Source organism: Aphis gossypii, chromosome 3 (assembly GCF_020184175.1).
Source record: "Aphis gossypii isolate Hap1 chromosome 3, ASM2018417v2, whole genome shotgun sequence".
In the NCBI taxonomy this organism is placed as follows: domain Eukaryota; kingdom Metazoa; phylum Arthropoda; class Insecta; order Hemiptera; family Aphididae; genus Aphis; species Aphis gossypii.
Window position 1 is genome coordinate 14,395,117 of NC_065532.1, and position 24,716 is coordinate 14,419,832.

General features: G+C 27.6%; 1 protein-coding gene across 1 annotated transcript in view; it reads right to left on the reverse strand.

Moving 5' to 3' along the window:
• Positions 1-24,244, reverse strand: part of LOC114127848 (dynein axonemal heavy chain 12-like) — a 25,588-nt gene extending 1,344 nt beyond the window's left edge. The window contains exons 1-50 of the mRNA XM_027992184.2: positions 23,869-24,244; positions 23,620-23,797; positions 23,368-23,543; positions 23,154-23,306; positions 22,874-23,072; positions 20,835-20,999; positions 19,155-19,329; positions 18,931-19,096; positions 18,758-18,862; positions 18,643-18,657; positions 18,167-18,572; positions 17,988-18,107; positions 17,508-17,641; positions 17,275-17,440; positions 14,176-14,330; positions 12,739-12,846; positions 12,397-12,661; positions 12,165-12,340; positions 11,857-12,085; positions 11,570-11,776; positions 11,335-11,504; positions 10,989-11,268; positions 10,654-10,893; positions 10,427-10,592; positions 10,137-10,360; positions 9,774-10,072; positions 9,501-9,687; positions 9,212-9,441; positions 8,765-9,151; positions 8,170-8,707; positions 7,907-8,112; positions 7,690-7,840; positions 7,443-7,621; positions 7,014-7,368; positions 6,636-6,949; positions 6,163-6,569; positions 5,667-5,827; positions 5,136-5,583; positions 4,931-5,066; positions 4,470-4,867; positions 4,002-4,194; positions 3,765-3,921; positions 3,487-3,692; positions 3,199-3,339; positions 2,979-3,130; positions 2,534-2,907; positions 2,287-2,466; positions 1,943-2,221; positions 1,652-1,888; positions 1,085-1,582 (exon numbers count right to left, since the gene is read on the reverse strand). Coding sequence (XP_027847985.2) covers positions 1,085-1,582; positions 1,652-1,888; positions 1,943-2,221; positions 2,287-2,466; positions 2,534-2,907; positions 2,979-3,130; positions 3,199-3,339; positions 3,487-3,692; positions 3,765-3,921; positions 4,002-4,194; positions 4,470-4,867; positions 4,931-5,066; positions 5,136-5,583; positions 5,667-5,827; positions 6,163-6,569; positions 6,636-6,949; positions 7,014-7,368; positions 7,443-7,621; positions 7,690-7,840; positions 7,907-8,112; positions 8,170-8,707; positions 8,765-9,151; positions 9,212-9,441; positions 9,501-9,687; positions 9,774-10,072; positions 10,137-10,360; positions 10,427-10,592; positions 10,654-10,893; positions 10,989-11,268; positions 11,335-11,504; positions 11,570-11,776; positions 11,857-12,085; positions 12,165-12,340; positions 12,397-12,661; positions 12,739-12,846; positions 14,176-14,330; positions 17,275-17,440; positions 17,508-17,641; positions 17,988-18,107; positions 18,167-18,572; positions 18,643-18,657; positions 18,758-18,862; positions 18,931-19,096; positions 19,155-19,329; positions 20,835-20,999; positions 22,874-23,072; positions 23,154-23,306; positions 23,368-23,543; positions 23,620-23,797; positions 23,869-24,170 — 11,493 coding nt within the window. The 5' untranslated portion in view covers positions 24,171-24,244. The remainder of the gene's footprint in view (positions 1-1,084; positions 1,583-1,651; positions 1,889-1,942; positions 2,222-2,286; positions 2,467-2,533; positions 2,908-2,978; positions 3,131-3,198; positions 3,340-3,486; positions 3,693-3,764; positions 3,922-4,001; positions 4,195-4,469; positions 4,868-4,930; positions 5,067-5,135; positions 5,584-5,666; positions 5,828-6,162; positions 6,570-6,635; positions 6,950-7,013; positions 7,369-7,442; positions 7,622-7,689; positions 7,841-7,906; positions 8,113-8,169; positions 8,708-8,764; positions 9,152-9,211; positions 9,442-9,500; positions 9,688-9,773; positions 10,073-10,136; positions 10,361-10,426; positions 10,593-10,653; positions 10,894-10,988; positions 11,269-11,334; positions 11,505-11,569; positions 11,777-11,856; positions 12,086-12,164; positions 12,341-12,396; positions 12,662-12,738; positions 12,847-14,175; positions 14,331-17,274; positions 17,441-17,507; positions 17,642-17,987; positions 18,108-18,166; positions 18,573-18,642; positions 18,658-18,757; positions 18,863-18,930; positions 19,097-19,154; positions 19,330-20,834; positions 21,000-22,873; positions 23,073-23,153; positions 23,307-23,367; positions 23,544-23,619; positions 23,798-23,868) is intronic.
• Positions 24,245-24,716: the final 472 nt, after the last annotated feature.

Consider the following 24,716-nt stretch of genomic DNA (forward strand, 5'->3'; position numbering starts at 1 on the left):
TAAATTGATTATTTTTATCTACTCGTAGATTAATTTTTTAATCTATTTTTAATTTTATTATTTGTATATATTATATATTCAATTTATAGTCAAATAAATATAAATATTTGGTAATTAAAACATAAATTATGTAAATGATAAAAAAATGAAAACCTAATATTTATCTATATTAATGAATTGCAATATTATGTGTGTGTGTAAAATAAAACAGTTATTATAATTGTATATAATTTTATACTTAGTCAAAATTGTCCAAATGAAAGTGTTAAAAATATGTTTCGTAGTTAACATACTGAAATCAATACTTAAATTTAACAGAATATAAGATGGGGTATACTCAGATTATTTTAATGTGTCATGTGTAACACTATAATATATAAAGGATCAGCTGACAACTAGTGTACGTAAATAACATTATATTATTATATTTCATAATATTTATACAATTGTATCTATGTTTTATTATTTATATTTATATTTACACAGACAATATAGTAAAAATACTAAAGGTTAACTGCGTTTGCTCATAAAGACATAATATTATAAAAATAAATTATTTTTTCTTTTTTGTAAATAACAATTTGTTTTATTATTGGGTATTTTATTTAATTTCATTATTAAAAAAAATGTATTGGTATATATTTTTCGAAAATAATGAGCGTAAGGTATTTATCAATATCAGTTGTTTCATATTATGAAATTTTTTTGTGTATTTTTATAAAATAAAATATTTATTACGTACATAATTAAAATTCAAAAAATTTAAGTTATTAAAAATTAATATTGATACACACCATACCTACCTATGAATAGTTAATGAAATTAACGAAATTAATGAAATTAAAAAATAATACGCGTGTTAGGGAACAAATACTTGGTATTAAAATAAACGTACCTAGCTACATTTTTCTGTTACCTATTTAGTATTTTTTTTTTTTAGAAATAATCGAGTAAATTCTGTAGAACGTAAAAACTATACATTTCAAATAAATTTTCATTTATTTAAACCGTTATCTTTTCGAACTGTAATATTGCTATATGCATTTAGGCTAAACTATATGTGTACAATATATACGTGGCTTACTTGCAAGAAATTAAGTCGTTCAATAAAATCAGTTATATATCCTCCCAAGGACTTAAGACTCGGATAAGAAAACTTCAACCAAAATACCGGGAATTTGCCAGTGGATAACGATAAGGCCATAGTTTCCAGTTCAGGCGTCATAACAATAGCGCCTTTGATAGCTTTTATCAGGTCTTGTAAGCTTTTACGAATAACGGACAATAGTACGTTAAAACGTTCCATCTCTTGAATAAGGACCGCGTTCATGGATTCTGCGTACATAACAGGGTATTTTGTTCTTGTTGCCTCTACGTCAAAATTATTCGGGAGCTTGGTAAGTATATCGGACATGGTTGCTATCAATGCCTTTTCCGTTGTATCAGAGTCATCTGTTCCGCCACTGGTCTCCATTACTGCTACAAATGAATTAAACAGTAATGCTGTGATCTGTAGATCACGAATAATTCCAGAATTGGTGTGCAAGCCAAACACTTCTGGGCTGTGGTCAACTGGAATTTCCTTTGAAATATTTAATTTTCATTAAATTTGGTTCTTATTTACGGAAAAAAAGAGCTTTTATATGCATACTTCAATTTGTTTGATAAAATCGTGGTAGTTGGCACGAAACGGGATACCATACTTCTGATCAATGTCACAAAATAAATAGTATGGGTTTTCAACTACTTGGGAACAGCAAAATTTGTTCAAAATCGTATTCATTGTACGCCTGTCCCAATCGTCAGATATTCTACCACCGTAATTGCATTCTCCCGTTAAGTATGTTACCGCATCAAATGGTATTTCGTCGAATTCATTAATATAAATCTAAAAATAATATGATTAGTAACTCATAAGCTATATGTTTAAATAAATATGCACTTGAAGTTGTTGTATAGAAATATGATAATCAGATTCATTAAATTCATAAGGTATATTCCATCCGATAGGACCAAATCTTCTCCGTTCTTGTACGATGGCATGGAAAAATGTAATCCCATACAATAGTTTAGTAAATATCCGTTCCTTACCAGGACATCCTTCAAAAAAGTTTTTATCTTTTACAGGATAGGACTGATAGCTCCGAAGCATATTAGCTTGTAAACCCGTCGGAGGCTCATTAGTCATTTTAACGCCATTTTGTAGCACGGAAACAGGGAACTAGAATTAATTATTCTTAAAATATTATAATATAGGTACCAAAAACAATATTATTATTCTATTACTTTGACTGAAGGATAACTGGTTAGCCACAATCTAAAGTCACTGTTCACATTGGAAACATCAAATGAGTCGCAAATCACTTCCAACTGTCCCATCCACGAAGTAGCCAAATGACAGTTTTGTAAACACACCCAACCACCCGTTTTTTGTGCGTTTCTTATAAGCGATTCAGCTATAGGACCCTTTAATTAGAATTAGAATATTTGCAATTAATTTATTGTATCACCAGTGTATTTATATTCTATTAACTTGTCCTTGGCCTAACGAAACGCTTTGTAGGCTTTCCATTAGACCCATCTTGTTGGCAAACTGCAACAAGCTCGCCATAGGATCTACTCCAGGTGAAAGGATAAATATAAGTGGAGTCAGACAAGTTGAATCACCGTAGGATTTATTTATGTCAAATGGTGGTGGGTAAATGAACTTATCTCCTAATTCTACTTCAATAAGCTTGGTTATAACAGGTATGACCTTGTCGAGTCTTATTGCACGTACGACAAGAATTCGTTGAAAATCGCTTAATTTATCATACCAGGGATTAGGGAATTTTAAAATTCCCTGATCAGTTGAATCACAGTATATTTTCCACTCGTCCACTTGGTTTATAAAATCATCTTTTATGCCTGAAATAATTAATTACAAAATATGCATACTGTATTAGGTCAAAACCTATTATTAAAATATATGTTACGACCATTATACGTGTTTAGTTTATCCAAACGACATATGTCATTCCAACTTTTATCGTGAAACCAATTCGGCGCAGGATTAGGAATATTGTTCTTGATACCAATATCATCAGTTAGAAGAAACATTAGTTCTTCCTTGTCAATTTTTTTTTCAGCGCTACGACAACGAACATACATTGATCATTAAAAGTTTTAAAAAAACACAATTAAATTAACCTAACTCACAGCATTACTGTAGTGCACATGATAAAAGAAAACAACATCTTATCTTTTTCAAATAACGACCGGCATACATTGGCATATAAATTATAAGTAAACGTTTCTTTCAAAGCCTCTAGGCGTATACGAATGACTTTTGATTTATTTCTAAGTAAACAAAATACAATTTACTCTTCAAAAATATCAATAAATCTTGAAACTTAAAACTTGTACATACAGTTATGAAATCAATGTATTATGAGTTATATTATTTAATATAAACCGATATGGTAATATAAATGAAAGTTAACTCACGCCGTTTCAATTGTCATAGTAAAAATATTTATAAACCAAGATAATGAATATTGATACATTGGATCAATATTTGGCAAATCAGTAATGCAATAATAAAGTATAGAACAGTGTTCAGCAATTGGTTTATACTGTAAACGAAATTGATCAAGAACTGCAACAGTTTCCACCGAAGCTGCTTGTTTACGGGTTATTTCTTTGGCTAATATCTAAGTCATATAATATAAAACTATGATTATTACATTGAACAGTAATATAACTTTTAATTTAATAATATTTACCTTAGAATTATCTAAAACGTCAACCGCATTTTCGTCTTCTAAAATGTTTCCAGGTGCCGAAAGAATTTGCAAAATATTGTTTTCTACATCCAACAAGGCTTTAACGTTTTCAGCACCCTCGACAATTAATTGTTGTCTTTTTGACTCTAGATCCGGTCTAATATGATATTTGAAATATTTAACACAAGTATTTAACACATTAAATAAATATAATATATTATTATCGAGTATATTTACCGTTCTTTAGCTACAACGATACCCAATAATTGGGCTTCTAGACCTTCTACAGTCAATGCAAAATTTATAACAGTAACTTTGTTAAATATTTCTGGTAAATAATGTGGATTTCTAAGCTTCGATGTGATATACAATCGGAATTTTGGGTTAAACTCTATGACATTATTTCCAAGTGCTATGTACATTGACTTTCCTGAAACATGGCAAATATTTTAGCTATATGTAAATAAATCTGACTGATTGTTGACATGAACTTAATGCTGTGTTAAATATATTATCTACAATTCTAGAAATATCAAATATTTTATTCAAAATTGTGATTTGTATTTTATGATTAAGTATTGAAATTTCATAATAAATACATCATGTTATTATTATCTATCACGTAATAATAATTTTTTTTAATAGCTCCGTTACATATCGTATACTATTTTTTACAGAATATTATAAATCAATTTATACAATCACCTTGTTTATACGTCAATTTCAATAATATCGGATCTAAAGGTAAATCTAAATCTTCTAGTACGTTTTCAATTAATACTGGTTTTCCAACTTCAATACCAACCTCAATACTTTTCATATAATTCGGATCAGTTAACTTAATTATTATGATATCATTATTTTTTTCTAACGTTTTAATCCATTTATGCGCCTGCCCTTGAGGGTCTATCAGTAAAGACCATCTTTGTGAGCCGTCCATAATGATAGCATTATCGATCGAAAATGAATCTAATGGTAAGCCATTAATAGTCCAATTTTGGATTTTAGTCGGTACGCCTAAAACTTCAATCAAGCTATAACTATCTGAACTAGGAATTTTTAAATCATTGCACAATATTTTCCATTCATCGATTATTGAAGATCTACAAAAGAAAATTGAATGGTTAGTTAACTATACATTAACTAGACAGTACTCTTTTAAATACCTGAAGTGTGATGTAAATGGAGCCAAATACGCGATTATTCCACAAGATATAAGAATGTCTCCAGGTATGCAATCATAATTTGTTTGAAGTTCTTCTGCTCGTAAAGCCCAACGATGTTTCTCACCACCAAGACTTCCTAAACAATTTTCAATTGAGCTTATCAATACACGTTTAATTGTGAACAGTTTTCGAGTTGCATACCAACCTATAAGTTTTTCTGCTTTAATTAACTTGCTTTCACATAACGCAACTTCTGCAAGTAATTTCTCTTTATTCAACACAGTCTCTTGCAATCGATCTTTAAGAGAATCTAATCTTTCTTGCAACTGTCTCACTTCATTTCGTTTTTCTTCCAATATCGTCATAGTTGCTTCATATTCTGCATTAGCTATTTCAAGTTTTTCTTTTTTCGGTGCCACAACTTTTATCACTTTATCATACATGTCCAATGCGATAATCCATTTACACAGACCTTCTGCAGCACTAGACGCTTTAGCAACAATTGGTGGTTTAAAATTAGGATCCGGAAGATATGTTTTTCGTATAATAGCCATAATTTGAGAAGGTATATTATCTTTATCGTATTCCTTTAATCTTTGCAGAAAATTTATGTCACCCAAAATGCGTTTACTAGGACCCCAATAATCAAGTATCTGACAAAAACATATTTTTTTTAAGTAACTAATATTATGTGTCTAATACTAGCGAATGATGAAGAAATAAAATAAAATATTACCTTTTGACCTGGTTTATTTGGATCGGGAATTTTATCTGGTGAAACGCCTTTCATCACGCATACTGCTGCCATTACAGTTTTCACCATTTCAGGTGGATTTTTCATAGACTTAACTAATGTTATGTCAGTTGGTTTTAGAGTATTTAAAGCATCAATTGCATCTAAAAATAATCACACAATTTTAACTAAATAAATTTTCCATTACTTAAAATTAATTAATTTTAAAACAGAAAAATATAATATTTTATTCTATGTAGTTAGTTTCGTAATTCAATTCAAAATTTTTTTAAGTTTTCTATGTAACTGATAGTAAAAATATAACACCAAACACTGATTTTCATTAGGAGGTTAAATGTGGTCCCCTATCTTTATAATACGAACGTACCTTTTATAATTTAAAACAAAGTAAATATTATTATTTATTATTATTATTTTTTAATCACTTGCTTTATATTATCACACTTATAGTACAATATAATATTAAATTATAATATACCTTCTAAAACCGGTATAGCTAATGCAAGATCAGCTTCACATTCTGTTTTTAATTCATTTGCCGCTTCGGCTTGAACATTTGCTACTTTTTCGTCTTCTTGAACTCTAGTGGTTGCTTTTTCAACTTCAACTGTCTCTCGAGAAATCATTACCATCATTTCTTCTGTATCTTTTTGAGCTTGTTGAAGCTGAGGTTGAAGTTTAAACAAATCTTCTTTCATTTGGCTAACTTGTAAGGTAGCATACTCAAGTTCCTGTAATCCACCAACATATCGCATTTTTGCTTCCATAATTTCTTTTTGCTTACGATTAGTACAATCTGTATACGCTTTTATTAAATCCAAATATGATGCTGATGTAACATAAGTACGACGCCGTGTTGTAGAATAGAATTCCAATGACAATCTTCTGTAAAATAGTAATAGATACCTTTATAATTACAATTTTAATCACATTTTATTACGCAATTCTTACCTAGCATCGACGTGAAAACGTTGACAAACGGTAACAGCAGAATTTTTAATTTTCTCAGAAAGATTTACATTTATCAAATACTTATATGCAACCATTTGTAATGCATCATTCGGCCAATCATCGAACCAATCAATTGTACAACAACTCACCAAAGACGGATAAAGTCTCAAATTATTTCTAAAACTTGTACCAATTGGACTAAAGCACAGACATACATGTAAATTTTGTTTACAGCGGTTTATAAAATAATTAAAAACAACCAATGGAGCAATATCCATATTTCTATTTCCTCCTTGAGCAGCTAATCTAACCATCTACAAGTAAATATTGTACAGTTATCATTTTATCATAAAAGCATTGATGCAGAAATAGTTATACCTCCAATATATTTTGTTGTTCATCTAAAGAAAATAAATTTGGTAATTCACCAGAATTTAATAAAGCATCAATATCTTGTAAAAAATATTCTTCTTTAATTTGCCCTTCAGCAAACAAGAATACAGTTGGACGATTTTTACCACCAGATTCGATTAATATATTTTTCAAATTATCCCTCCATTCATTTAATCCATAGCTCTTAGTTATCTCTGGTTGAAAAACATTAAAATTGCACATGGCTGCAGCTAAACGGGTTAGGGATTGTCGACCAGATCCACCTACTCCAACTAGTAATGCACATCCACCGGGTATCGTTAAAATTCTACAAATCTTTGAAAGATGTTCGCATGCGTATCTATGCAATTTTTAGAAACAAAACAAGTAGATAGTTAGTACAGAAATTTACAAAAAAAAAAAAAAACATTTTACTTAAACAAAACTATATTTAATTTCGAATCATGTGTCTTATCATATTCATCCATCACAATTTGAGCTTTTTCTTCGAAATTTGATAACGATGGTGGTTCTTCATATTTTTTGTTTTCCGATTCTTCAGAATCCATAATATTAGTAAATAAAAGATTTGACATATCTTGGAAAACAATTGGCTAAAAATCAAAACCTAAAATGAACACCATTTTTCTCACATGTCTAATTTATAATTTCAGTTAAGTACAGATGAATCTGATAAATTATTAAACACTACGTCAAACATTTCTTGAAAGTTTGTATTAATACAAACACGAATTTTATTGAATAGCCAACATCTATCATTGTCGTCAATAAGGCGGTCATAGAATACTCTCATCACTTCATGCACCCACAATCTATAATAAAAATTAATAATAATAATAACAATTTTTCCAAATGTTTACATTTTCAATAAAATTTACCTCACGAAAACTTTCCGATTACTAAAACTTTCTTTGCGAAACATGAGTATTCCATTTGTTACTTTTGAAATATCTCTTATATTAAATAAATAATGTGATTTCGCAGGAGTTGGAGCTAAATTATTAATAGCTGATCTGTATAAATTAATTGTTGATTTGATTATACTATCAATAATCGGTACTACTTCTGATGTAAAACCATTCTTCTAAAATAAAAATCGTGATTGAGTTAAAAAATAAATAAATTTTAATTAATAATTTACTTTTAATCCAATATGAAGTAATGTTGAGTATATATTTGTAATACTTTCGTCGTCAAACGAGTTAATAGCAAACAACCCAAAATGACGTAAAAACCTCACATAATCATCTTGTTTACTTCCACCAGTTGGCCCAATAGCAGACAACAAAAGAATATCTTTCAAATAAACTTTAGTAGTGTCTTGTAAATCATGCCAGTAACCATGGTCAAAAAATTGTCTCAATAATTCGATAGGAGGTTGAGCTCCATATTGTCCTTTTGCGGGCATATTCATATCATCCACAAATATAACACAAACCTTTCCAGATGGTGGTCCATATACTCCACGTTTGCGCTTTATGAGCTTAGATAAAATAATTTCCTGTGTGAAATTAGCTGATGTCTGAGTTGTAAATGTAACAAAAGATGGAACATATTTGTCCAACGATAATTTATTCATCATATAATTTTTTATGTAGAAACTTTTGCCAGTTCCCGAGGGACCAAAAAGTAATAATGGTTTATGGTGAGAGATAAACATGTCAACTAAATGCATATACCTAAAAATAGAAAAATATTTTTGATATAGTATGATACGTTTTTATTAAAAATACTACCTAGCAGTGTCCATCGTATGAACTAAAGTTTGTTCAATAGTACTAATTTCTTCAATTTTATTATTTTTTACAACTTCTGACAAATTTTTCCAAGATCCTCGAGATGTACAGCTAAATACATAGTCATATAACATTCCATCATAGGGTATCGTTATATCTAAAGTACTTAAAGCTTCTGGTGGTTCTGAACCAGGAATATCGCCCCTCCAAAGCTCTTTAAAATAACGATCAAATGCTGGTCGTGAATTTGAATCTAGCGTTCCACCAAAACCCCAAATAGAAGCATATACAAAAGATCCTTGTAAATAATTTGTAAAATGTTCATTGAAACCCGGATTATCAATGTATGAACTTTTTAACTGCATTTCCAATATATTTAATACATTTCTGCCAAAATACCGAAATATAAGTAGATATCAAAAAAAAATTAGTGAAAGATCAACTTACAAAACAATATTTATTTCTCCGGCATTAGTTAGTTGAACACAATTATGCCGTATAAAGCATAAACAAGGGGGAGTTATCCAATCAAATAAACACATTATATCTACTCCATTTTGATTTAAGGACCAAAGTTCTGGGCAAGTTTTTATCCAACTTTCTATTAATGGTCTCCAACCCAAAGCTATGGGGTCTAAATAAATCATACCGCAACGAGACACAGTAGCAGGAGAAGCCTTGAAATATGCAATTGATTTTACAATTATCATATACAAGTAAATAAGTAACGCCTTACCTGAGTAAGGTCCATAACTTCAAATATTATAGACATATTATCTGGCATACCAATTACTTCACCAGAACTCAAGCACAATTTTTTATTGTCATCTAATACAGTGTTAAGATTTTCTACCCAAACAGTATCAATCGGACCATCAAATATCAACCACTTTCTATCTGAATTCTCCGACATTGAATATTTTCTATAAATCATACATAAGTAATATATAATACATTTGAACACATAAAACATAAATGTATAAATTTAAATTTAAAAACAAATACATACCTAAATGTGTTAGCTACAACGCCGTTAGACCATTCATGTAAAACATCATCAAAATATCCATAAAGTTGATTAATAGTCAACGCTTTAGGATTTATTGTTTCATACTCGACCTTCTCTTCTCCTTGGTTCAGTTTATTTTGTAAATTTAAAGTTTCTGCGAGTAAATGAAGTAATGAAGTCTTCCCTCCAAACGGATTACCCACCAACATAAAGCCGTGTCTAACAACCATCATTTCGTAGATTTGAATAAGTTTTTCAATAAAAGTATCAAGTGGTTGTAAATTCATCTTATCGCATACCTAAACAAATCATAACATATAAACACACAATACTTCAAAGACCATAATTTTAGAATTTTCTTACAATTTTTGCATCAGAAATCAAATTATCATGATGAGAATTTGGTAATTTGGTATCAGGAAATAAATCAGAAATGATTCCTTTGAATAAAGGTACGTCTTTTTCTAAAAATTTTGGTAAATTCACGTCCAAAATAGATTTAAGCAAAAGTTCTGAATCATCATTTTCCGGATATTTTAACTTCAAATTTCCTACTGCAATAAGTACAGCTTTAATAGCTCGCATACCTAAAAAAAATTAAGCATAATATGCTATTCATATTTAGTGAAATATGGTTTTTTCTAAAACCATACCATAATCATAATGTGGTTGAAGTGATAATTGTTCTGAGCATAATTTATATGTAGTAACAATTTTAATAGATAACTCTCTTGCTTTCACAAATCCATAGGAATATAATGAAATTTCTCCAACCATTGCATAATCTGGTACCATCATAGCTACAGTTCTAAATAAAACCTGTGAATAAATAATACTTATCTTGGTTTCTTATTCCGCTAAAATATTCTCATTTATAAACCTTCAAATTGTCGGGAAGATCAAATCTCCCAGCATATCCTGGGTTCATAGTAATGCACACATAACACCTTGGGTTCAATTTGAGTTCAGTACCTTCAAAAAAAAATGTTTCAACGTTTGTTCTCACTGCTTGAACTATACCTAAAATCTGTTGCGCAACTACTGATAATACTTCAATGTTTATACGGTTAAATTCTTCAAAACAAACCCATGCTCCACATGAAGCTAACCCTTTGAAAAACTAAAAAATAAAATTTATACATAAATAGTTATTTCGTCATTATTAAGAATTATAAATACACGTTTAAATATAACTATATTATAACTTATAAGTACTTTTCTCATTTCCAAATAATTAAGGCCCTCAGAACAATTAAATACAACACATTGAAAAGCCAAAGCTCTTGCTAAATCTTTTGTGGTTTCTGTTTTACCAGTACCAGCTGGCCCCTCAGGAGCACCATAAAGATGTAAATGATAAGCACTTATCAGGGTACGATAACACCTTTCAGTTAAAGGAGTGATAACAAGTCTAGGCTTATTTCCTAAGTATTCATATGCATAATGTATAGTTGCATTGGTAATACGAGCCAAGGTATCAGCTTCCCAATAATATCTAAACAAATAATCAAATAATGATTAAGACCATTCAATTATATAAAAGAAAATGATAAAATACCACCTTAACTGACTAAGCCATTTAAAATCCATATCATGACGTACATTATTGTTGGCCAACTCATCCACAACATCTCTACAGTGAACATCTAATGTTATTAACGTACTTAAAGTTATTCTTCTTTGTTTGTTCGTTTTACCGCGTACTAAATTTACAATATCGTTCAATTGTTTCTAAAACAATATTTAATACCAATAAAAAATTATTTCATTAATAAACATTCAAAAAAAAAAAATACATTCAAAAACTTATGGTAATTTCGCATTTGTCCAGGTTTTTGTACAATAAATACGTCGTGAACTTCAGCAGTCCAAAACATTTGACTAACACATACAACACATTGGCCTGGCCATTTTTGTACCCACATTGTTCGTTCTATAGTCGGATATTCATTATACGCATTTTCAATTAATTTTTTTATTGATATTGCCATTTGTTTTTCTACCTAGGTATATCAAATAACAACGAATTAATTACAAAATATTGACCAATAAAGAAATTATATTTGTGTTCAACAAAAATTACCTGAAATAACCATTTTTCTACACTTCCTCTAGCTTCAACAGTCGAAATATATTGACTAAATGCAATTTCTTCACCCTCGCTACTTATAAATTTCAAAATATCTAAATTATCGTTAAACTCAAGCTTAGAAATTCCTTCAAAACATTTTTTTAAATGAGGTTGAACTCTTTTGGGGTCTCTTGTTTCTGATAAAATTTCTAACATTTCATTATTTGAAAGAAAGAAAAATCTGAATTTCAATTAAATATTATAACTATTAATTGATTACTCTTCAAAAGTTATATTTTATGAATAAATTTTAGTTTTACCTGGGAAAAAACAAACGTTTCTTCTCCAAATAGTTATTAACTCCTAAGTTAATAAATTCAGCCATTTTGGAACATTTAATCAATGACTCTAAAACACCTTCTTGGCCGACACAAGTAATAGCTAATGAATGAGAACTGATCATACTTAATAATCCATTTATAATCACATTAATCTCCTAAAAATGCGATTTATAGTTTTAATATAGGACTCGACATAAAATGATAATATTACATTAAACAGAGATCCTTCTTCAGGCATTTGAGCAACTATGTCCTTGGAACTAAATATTGGCATAAGGTATAACCACCGCATTTGCACTCTGGCCCACTCTTCAAGTGTCATATTCATTCGGTTAATCTTATCAAACCACTCTTTCACTTCACTTTCTATAGGCTTTACAAACGCTGAACCACGAATCGATATGGTCTTGATGAAATGTTCATCGAGCAATGCTTGTATACTATCTAACCCAGACAATATATTTATTTTTGTATCCCTTTAAAATAAAAAAAAAATCAATAGGTAAAGTTATTTTAAAAATCTTTGATGTCTTCTGGTTTTAAGTAAACATACTTGTACGGAGTGGTACATAGTTGAATAGTTTTCCAATCTTCTTGCATTTTTTCTAACGATCTTCTTAATTGTTCTTCCTTAGTAGCACTAATACTGATGACTTCAAACCTATAGAAATTATTTATTAATCGCATATACGCATATACCTATAAACTCATACTACTAATATTCTTATATACTAAAAATGCTTCAAATTTTATTTAAATTTTAATAAACGTATTATTAACGTATTTGACAATATTTAGCACTGACAATAAAGTATAATATTAAATTGTTAACAAGGTCCAGTTGTATTTTTTTTTTTATACAAGTTTTCAAACTATCTTTGTTTTATTTGCTCTTTTAATTATATTAAGTTTTTTAAGACAAAACAAATACAGTTAATATAAAACTCAAACAGGATCAACACAAAAGTCCATCGAATCGTTTGAATGGGAAATAATACACAACTATTAACGAGTTTTTGCATTGTTTGATGTTCACAAAGCGTTCAGAAATATTATTTAATTATAGTATTTAATATATTTTATAAAAGTGTAATTTAGTTATTAATAAAGAATGAACAACTGAATAATTGTAATAACACTTATGTAAACTTCATGATATGAACTGTAACAATTAAACTTAACATTTGTTTACGAAAAATACTTTTAAAATCAGTATAGTCATTTCATTTAAAATAACAATATGCATTGTGATTAAATTTATACTGTATAATAGTGATCAGAAAACTTGATTGTAAACAATTTTTAACCTTGATTCAATAGTTAAATATAATTAAGTTCAAACATTAAACATAAATAAAGGAAAAATCAAATAATTGGTCAATTATATGAAAATTCGAAGAAAACTGTTCGCCTTCTTTCCAAATTATGTGTCAAAACCTAGCTCATCAAATCGAAAAAATTAGACTATTCCCCCTTCTCATATTAGCCCATTAGTCATTTTGTCGTTTGGTCGTTTTTATACACAGTTAATTATATAGATGAATGACAATTATTGAAGTATAATTTTAGGAGAAGAAAAATATTTACATGTATTATGTTTAAAAATCAATATATATCATACACGGTAAATAATTTATCCGTTCTCAAAAAAAAAAAAAACTTAACCAACCAATTCAGAAAATATTAATACTAGGTACTAAATTATTATATTATGAACATACGAGATTATTCAATTCAATATATGTCTTAGAGAGTTATGTCCGTCATAAATAAAACGACATAACAATTATTGTTTCTGTGCGTTAACCGTTTAAGTACTGGATTAATGGTTATGACCATGTTCTTAACCAACCAATTACCAAAGGTATACAACTTCTATGCTACCTACTAAATATTGTGTATAATTACTGTATCTAATATAAAAAAAAAATTTGAATTTTTATAAGTTATACTTGATTAAAAAAAAAAATATTAATATACTAATACTCACTGAGGGAGGAGTTGCTCTAAATTTAAATCAATGATTTTTGACAGTGTCGTGCCTGCATTTGGAGTCAAGTTAAATCCCGATAGCTCAGACATTTCTATCCAATGTCTTTCAGTTAAAGCCGGATTGCACATAATTCCAATAATTGGCATATAATGCTAGAATAAAAAAATACACGTTTTGCTCAAATAAGCACCATTTAAACAACAATTTATCTATTAATATGAATCCGATTTCTTCCGTAAAAAAAAAAAGGAAATAAAATACAAAAATTATATGTGTTATATTATATATAGTCTAACATTAACGTGTTAACAAACTACATGGACAAATATAATTATGCCAAAAGACAAAATGTTTATAATTAAATTTTATACAATTTGATAAATTTTTATACATGTTTACCAAAAAAATTTAAATTCATAACAATAATAAGTAAATTTTGGTTTTATAAATAAAACCCGAGCCAAACCTGACCATGACGAGAGCCGGCATGCGGCTTTCGAGCCACAAGTTGACCACCACATGTATATACTATAACTCAATTTTTCATATGCTCAACTTAATTATGAAACAAATAATGAGCTGAATTTACGTTTCCATCGACTGAATTAAGTTATTTACGTCCAAAAGAAAGTCAACTAAGAAGAAATTTAATTCAAATATCTATTAATTTCTACGAGTAATAATAGGTACAGTAAACACGCGTATTAAGGACCAATATAAATAGAAAATTAAATACAACAAATGCATGGTAAATAAAAGTTAAAATTAAACATATTATTATAAATTAAAGTACATCTTTATTTTTATAGTTCAAACGAATACAATAATTATATTTATCCACCTAAAGTGTATTCAAATAATTATATCTTGTTACTTAGTTGTTAAGTGCGAGATTTTTAAGTTAGATCTCTAAATTAATACAATACCAAACATAATTAAAAGAATTTTTACCAAATAAATATTTTTTTTTGTTTTCAACAAATTTATTAGAGAAAAGTGTACACAAATGAGATAATTATTACAAAGTTATCAGTTTTTCTTTTCAGATTTTGTAAAGCTATGACTTCATAAGTAAACAAAATCATGAATCATGATCTTTTTGATCTAAATACTAAAAACTCTTTTCTTGAATTTCATTATTTATTTTAAAAAAATAGCAAAATATTAATTGAGAGTAAAGTTTTCTTGATGAATCTCCTTAAATAGTAGTTAATTTGTTTTAAAATAAAATTTATTTTTTATGTTTTTTTTAATGTAGGTACTTATACATATTAGAAAACTACTTATTTTTTAATCTTTCACAAAAAATAATTTATAAAAACATGAATAATTCTCAGTGGGTTAGGCCTATCTTCTTAGAAATATAATATAAATCAATAGAATAATTTTAAAAATGCATTAATAAGTATACATAAGTACTATATAGGCATAAATATATTAATATAGCTCGATTATTGTTTAAAGGGGTTTGTTAATATTCGTTATTATTTTATGAAGGGTGCTTAAGCCCACCATTGTATATATTTTTTTATTATAATTATTATTATTTAATATGAAGAATATTAAAATAAATTAAATATAAATATCTATAATTTAAATAATTCATATAAAACAAATGTATCATTATTATTTTTTTTACGCTATATAATTAGTTTAACGAAAGATATTTTAAAACATTTTTAATGTTTTTACACGACCAAATAATTACAAATTTTTCCACATAATTTGTTAATGTATACAATATATATATTTTTTTATTCATTGTACATAAAATTAAAGCAAGTAGTAGAGCTAAGATATGAAATCATTTACCAAATTAAATATTAATATAGACAACAGAGGCATCATATATCTTTTCCTTTTTTATAGACTCTAATATATTAAATTTAACTAATTTTTTTATATTTTTTACAATCCATAGAAATTTTTTTGTAAATTAATTTACCAATAAAATTTTTAATTCATTAGGTATAATCAATAAAAATAGACCCAACTAAGCTATTTTTACCCAGACAAATTTTAATAATATTATTTTGTTATAGGTGAAGTAGTTTAAAATTATTTTCAGTTTCATCTGCAAAGATCCTATAATACCATATTAGAACATTACCTGATAAAAATACATAGGTATAGGTATACAATTTTTTAGTTAAATATTTTAGTAAAATTGCTTATAATTTATAAAATTGATCTACTAGCTGCTATAGGTACGTAGACGCTTTATTAAATAATAATGAATATACGTATAAATTCCATCCATCTCAAATATATATTAAAAAAATAATCTTTAAAACGCTATACATGTGTCTTTGTTACTACATCTTTTGTTATTTTTATAAAAGTAAATATATAATTTATTTTTAAAGTATTTTTCATATAAAACGACAATTCTCTATATGGATGGTAGTAGACGAACAAATTATTTTAGTGCAACCGTTGGTTTAGTATGAACAGATTCCCATGTTTTGTACCATGTATTATCCACATATGTGATAATTTGATCATCTATTTTAATATTTAACACATTTTTTATATACAATACGAGAAAATTGGTCCAAGTACACTTTCCTCCGGTACACATCACTACATAAGACAATACTTTTTTTCACCTATAAAATACCATTAATATTAATCAATTGTATTATATTCTCAATGTAACTGGTAAACCACAGTAAACTTTTGATACTTATTCCAAAAGCAGGTAAAATTTTTATTAGGCCAGGGTAGGTTAAATTAGGTTTTATTACTTATGAACTTAGATACGTAGTTATATATACCCGTCTTTTGAGCTAAGACCTGGTCTAAAACCAAATTGATTTTTCGAAAGTAAATTGTTTCCCTCAAGAAATTCTATTACCTAGTCTGTTTTTAATAATTTTTTTTAACAATCTAACAAAATTACCTTTCAGCGATATTGGCCTATTATAGATATTCATTTAAATATTTATATTTAAGCCATAGATAGTATAACACTTAAATAAATAAAACCAATTATTTAATATTGTCCAGTGCTCATTGACCCATTGTCCATTATACACACGTACAAGTGAAAACAGTAATATTCAAGATATGCTAATATATACATAGTATACGAACCCTAAACTCCACCATGCTATTTATTGTTTGTTCAGCTATCTTTAGTGGTGCTGGCCAAAGGTTCATGTCAGCATCATCAATTATACCTTCATACCTTTTGCTGTAATTTTGTGATAACATTTCTTTACACTTAACTCTCAATAATTCTTGCGTTTTGGACGCTTCACTAAAAATTTAAAAACCGGTCATTAATAAATATTGAATTTAATATTTAAATATTCTTCATGCGTTACTTGTAAAATTCATTTACTGTTTTTTCTATTTCCGATAAACTAAGAGTATCAAAATCACCACGCATCCATAAATTCTTCTTTAAAAACCAACGATAGGAAAATGTAATTAGATCGACAAATGGCCTCGTGAAATCCTACAAAAAAATTGTTTTTGATATAATATTATATCTTTAGAAAACATAAATAACAAAAAAATAATCGCTGAATTACTATAATAAACATTTTTTCAAATTTTTAATAGGTACTTATAAAAATAAAATAGGTAAATTAAAAAAAAAAACATTACATTTTAAAATTATTAATAATATTATTTCTATAGATCATATGAATAATAATTAAGATGTAAACTTATTTGCATTGCTTATTAATTAATAATAAATAATTAAAAGTTGCCGTCTGACCATAAAAAAATATAAAATATTTAATACTTTAATAACACTATATAATATTATAGTTTTGTTTATATTTATATTAGCATACCTTTATTTCATCAAGTTCCGGAAATGTGCTAATTGGTTTGTTAAATAACTCTTCTTCCCTGTTAATCCAAGCCACCGTATCGTCAAATTTTTCGATTTTTCTTTGCAATGTATTAACGAACTAAAAAGTGTGTATTAATAACAATACTTTTCGCATTAAAAAAATATGTTGAATATTACTAATTTGTATTCATAGAGTTTGTTGACGTCATCGATTCGATCCAAAAACGTAAGGCTTGGTGCAAAAGCATCCAAATCATAATTTAACGTACTGATCACTTTTGCTAGAGTTTCTTCTGCATTAGATTTCCCAGCCTCGTATATAGTAGAATATTTAACAAACACGGGCGATATATTTTGTATCCATTTTATGGCGGATGCGTGAGTGTCCCAAAATTCTTTAGGCAGCACAGCGTACTGAGATATGTTGCACGCAACTACGGTCAATTCTTTTACTGTATCGATCATCTCCTTCATAAACGTAGTACTAGCATAAAGCATGTAATCACCAAGTGCTAAAAACTCTTCAGAATTTTTCGGTTTAGATACGGCACGTGAAACCATTTCGTGGAATTTATAGCATACCCTGAGGAAATTATTATTTATTATTACAACTAAAAGTTTTGCAATAAACAGTAATCAAATCATAAACTTACCAAGCTAATGAAGGCCTAATATATAAATATATATATATATACAGCAAGCAAACAAAACATTAATAGTTATATATTAACTAGTAAATATCATAACGAATAAGAATAAATGCCTTACTTTTCGTCATTGCTAAGCTGCTTCATAACAGTGTGATCGATAATCTGATCCATATAGCTTTTGGCTAAATCACATATGTGTTTCTTCATTTCAATCTGATCAATACTATATTATATGACAATGAAAATTGATTCATTATTGAAATTAAATTAAAATGGTGATGTTCACTATACTTTCCAAGCTCAAAGTTCCAATCGTCTACTAATTCTGTAGCCCTATTCCTATAACTCTGAAATAAATCCAACTTTTCTAACAATTCATCATATGAATGATACTCTTGTAGATACATGAAAAGATTTTCAGGCTGTTTTTCATTAACAACGTCACTGAAATCATTATCTGTAAATGAAAAACCACATGAAAATAGATGAAATTTGGTAATCGATTCAAGTCCTACCCATTTTTTTTAAGTATGCCGTCAATTCTTTATACATGATATTGAGCTTTTCTGCCAAATTAGCTTTTGCTTTGTCCAAATATTGTTTTCCACGTCTAATAGAAATAAATTGAGAAGATACTGGTACATCAAAGCGATATTCCAAAGACGGTAATTCGCTGACTGCGGTATTTATCTAAATTAAATGTGATTATAATAATAAATCAACTTAATATCTAACAAAATAACAAACACGTTTTAATTCTTTGTTTCGAATATTTATTTAGGAATTAGTCTTACGGCAAAAATAAGATAAATATTATAAACTCATGTAAATAGATATGCAAGTTTTTTTTTTGAATTCAAAAGGTTGACATTTTCTTTGTTTGAAACATATAAGAAAATATATTTTGACATACTATTGAAATTAACTATCATAAATAATTTTTTATATTAAAGAATTTATAAAGTTACTTGAGAGTTGCGGTGAAAAATAATCTGTTAAGTTAATATGTTAATACATCTCAAAAGTATTAAAGTTACTTAAAATTTATGAAACAATTACTTCAAAACTAACACTCAGTTTTTAATATTATCACTTATGTAAAGTCTTGTGTAATCAAATTGAATTTTAAAACTATTATATTTGAATTGAAACCGACTCTGAGTTTTTTATCGGTCTTTTTCAATCTCAAACGAACAAACTATATTTTTTTATTTTTTTAATTATTTAATGGATGAAATATACTAAAATATTTTATCATATAAATATTAAATTAAAATGTCAATATTATAGTCTTTATATAAAATATAAATAATAAACTTTTTTGTTAGTTCAAAGATAGAAAAATCAAGTAAAAATCAAACTATGATATTTTTACACAAAAAATAATAACATTACATACCTATTTACAGTATCTTTCGCTATTGCACATTGAAACTGAAACTTAATCGATTTTCAATCAAATAATAATATAAAATACTTATATACGAGCGACAAGCCCCAATCACTAAAGTTCCTTCCGTGTATTCAATTATGCTTTACATAAAGACCTCAATATCCCTCTCAACTCTGACGTACAAGTAAACCTACACAACTGATGACGGAACTCCACACACAAATCCAAGTAGTTAAAAGAATATTATCTGAATGTATTACCCAGGTAACCCTCTAAGACGACTGAAGTGACGTCAGTGTCAATATCTCAAAATGAATAGCAAAAAACTATATGTTTTGCGGTATTACTAATGAGTACCTAATTCCTCCAATCAGTCCAATCCATAATAACAATTAATTACTATTATACTTGTTCGTAATAAATCACAGCTTATAAAAATTTATAAAAATAATAACATATAAATATGTGAATAACTATACACTAACAATCACTAATAGTCTATGCCAGAGGTTCCCAAACTGCAGTGGGTCGCGATTATATTTTTGGTGGGTAGCGCTATAATTTTATATTAAAAATAAATATATAAATTTTTTGTTGTAAGCAACTGATTTACTAAAAAAAAGGTTATTCATTAATATTATGGGTCGCCAAATTTTAAAAAATTCCCAAAATGGGTCGTACAATAAAAAGTTTGGGAACCTCTGGTCTATGCTATAAATGTATATAATAATAATAGGTACATAAAAAATTATGTGCATGCTTAATTTTATCAAAGGTAATTTTTTCAATTTTTAATACTCACTAAATTCAATACCGAACAATATTGATCACATATATCGCTAACACTAGGTGTACTAATACATTTGGAACCAACAAAATGTAACTTAAAATTTAATTTAGGCGCTGTTGATACATTTCCAAATACTTTTACTATGTGATCAATGGATTTTAAAATCATACGTTCCATCTATAAGTAAAATATAATATTGTAAATTATTACTAGTTATAACTAACACCCTTTTATTTTAAAATGGTTATAATATATATCACGATCATTTTTTATCATTCTCACTATGAATGCTTAACATGTCATTTTCGGAAAAATTAACTTAGCCATCAACATAAAATCAATGTAAGATAAAAGCATATATTATAGCATATGTAATATTTTTGACTTTTAAAAATAAGTAAAATCCAGCCATGTGAATAGCTCATAAATGGTAAATGGTAATCTTATGAATTTCATTTCATTATTGTAAGTTTTTATATAGCCCCCTCATCTAAATAAAACAACTCATTTAGCTCCCAAGTTTCTTACAACAAATAAAGTCGTATATATTGTATAATAATTTTTAACATGGTTTTTTATCTTTATTTGTTGACCACTAAAACTTAACCAACTGCAAGCACAGCTGCTGTAAACTAAACATATTGTGGTTATCTGAACAACGCTGCACAACACAATACAATCTCGTATTATTATCTTTAATGTTAGTGAACTGACCTATAAACAAATTTAAATTTAAAATATATCTGTTAATACGTTATATTTTTTATGATATTTCAATTTTTATATAGAATATAATACAGCACAATAATAAGCTGTAATAATTATTATGAAATTATAAAATAAAAAAATAATTATTTGTATTTTCTAGTTTTTCCATACAACATAATTTTACATTTTACTGTCGAATTTACTGAACTTAGAAAAAGTAGGTTTTACTTATAAATTATAATTTTTACTATCCCGTGTGTTCAAAAATCCTAATTGCATATTTTAATTTATACATAGAAATATAGAATAATAACATATAACACTGTTCATGGGCTTGGAATTAAAGAGTTACATTGAACTTTATTTTATCAGTATGACAGTAATGTAAGAATTTAAAGTACCTATGGTACTGATATTATAAAATTGAATTAAATTAAAACTATTGTTTTTTATTATTATTATTATTTAAGCATTTGAAGAATTTCAGTAGCATCATAAATAGATGGGAGTCAACACTTTATACTGCCCTGGAAACTCCAATTTATAGTTATGTCTCTGTACAAATGGTTTAAATATAAATATGTATAATAATAAGTAATAATAAATAAATAAATGTTTAAAAAATTAACATTTGACAAATGTATAACAATTCGATAAATTAAAAAAAAATAGAAATCAAATATTAAACATCAGAACAGATAATTTTCTTAACTTTAAGTTTTTCTACAGTCAATAGGGAAATTCGCTCTAATATTGAAACTATACCTAACAACACAAAATTAATTCTTCTAAATGCAAATTTTTTATATTACAAGTGGGTCAAAGTAAAAACAAAATCGCGCTGGATTAAGAGATAGGTAATTAGTTCGTTTTCTAAAATCAAAAAAAAATTTACTTAATTCAAATATAGACATAAAGTTACAAATTGGCATAGCAAATAGCAATATTACATTTTAGTACTTTGATATTAAGTCATATACCTACTCGTATCATAGATTTGACAAACATGCTAACATACTAGGAGATGCAGAAATTAAATATTTTAAAAATAAGTTGATAAAACTGACATACAAAAAACAAATCGTATTAAAATGTAGGTACACTCACAAAGTCACGAGTCATAATTAATAATTATGCGGTTATACCATGTCACACCCTGTTTTTTCATATTGGAAGGAGTAAAAGTATCGTTTTTCCACGTAAAATAATACTAAAGACTAATAGGAACAATTATTGTACCCTCATCCCCGTCAGAAAAAAAAATCCACATAATATTATTTACATTATATATATGACGTGTAAGAATTAATTTTAAAATTAAAATACTTAATTATATAGCATACTTCTAAACTAATTATAGTCGTGACGCCTTTAAGAAATTGTGGAAGTGCTTTCAATGCCACCCCATCTATTGCTCCTCTCTTTGTCAAAATTAATATAACCTTTTTATACCAATCCTTTGCCAAGTACGTGTCTTGTTTTCGAAAGTCGTGTTCCAAAGTGGCCATTAAATCGTCAAGATCTCGAGAAAATTCGTCAAATCTAAAAATCATGTCAAACTTCGCAATCTTTTTGTGATAATGCATAATAATATTAATTACTATGCTACGAGTCAATTATTACTTATACAATTCTGCGTTAATCATCGTCTTAGGAACTTGGCGTTTCGACAAGTACAGTATACTGATCGTAGTCGGATGAGTGGTATGTAAACGTTTTATCAAAAGCTTTTTTCTTTTCAAAAATAACGGATAATTTTTAGTTTTACCTCCTAATCTGTAAGTGAACACACGATTTAAAAATACGTATTAACGTTGAATTAATAAAATAAACTCACGCTGTAGTTAACGGTTTCTCCTGCTGTTTTTCGGGTAACGGGGCATTAGAACTCGGAATAGGCTTCACTATACCATCAACTTGTAACTTTTTCAGAACTTTAATGTATTCAGCTTTGACTTCGTCTATCAGTGATACCGACACTTTGGTTCTTTTTAAACGCGCCGTCTTTGATTTCTAATAAAGTAATTAATCATTTGAATTATTTACACCATTACCTAATGTTTATATTATTTTTAAAAATGTATCACACTTCTATTATATTTTCTATCCATGATTCTTGTATCGGGGTGGGTACTATGGCATTAGCGTATCCTTTTAGTTGCTTACGATAGTAAATCTGTGGCATTTTAACCTCATCTTGGCGATCGACTGGTATGGATTTCCCAGCCATCATCAAATCAATTTTTTGCGTTACGGCGCATTCATTCCTATAAGCACAATGGAAAAATTAAGTATCTTTCACTTCGTTATGTTTGCCTTCCGTAAATTAATGTCTTACATATAATTTTTAATTATTGTCCTGCGATCACTAAGTGCTTTGCTTTTATTCAACGTTTTGCCTTTGTTCAGATATTTACTGATATCGGGCATTTTCGGCAATTTTGGAACAACTGGAACAGTATCGAGTAACTGCCTAATCTCTCTTTCTTCAATGTTTTCCGTATGATCATTAGATTCGATCGGATATGTCCTACGAGGAAATATTGTAGAACGGCGATAAACATCTGAAATGTTTTTCTTTGATTTTGTTTGAGATTTTAAAGTCGGTGAATTGGGCGGCAATAAATATTCTTTACTCATTGCAATTTAATATGAACAAAAATAAATTTGTCATTTATCATTTATTATATAATAATATTATGTCGAATGAAAACAATCGAATGTTTAATCACCATCTGCAGACAGATATAAATCAAAAATTATAATCCTGTTTATTATAATTTATAAAATCATAACCATAACCTAATGCATAATAATAATTATGAGCGATTACTGTCTAGTATACCTACGTATATGAACTAAAAATAGATATCATAAAATGACATTCTAATTTTAATTTTAAGTTTATTAAACAAAGGATTCATTAGACACGTTTTTAGTAAAGAAGCCAATATACACATAATAAGCTAACGTAATAATTTATATATTCAGATATGTAATTTTTCTTATTGGTACAAACGCTAAAAACAATGTTTCATAAAGACCTGTCATTTTTTTTCGTACTTTTTTAATTAAAATCAAAGTTTTAACTTTTAACCACTTTACAGTCGTTTTAATCACCCAGAAAAGTATAAATATTAATTATTAATTCTGGAACGAATTTAACAAAATATAAAATACATAATT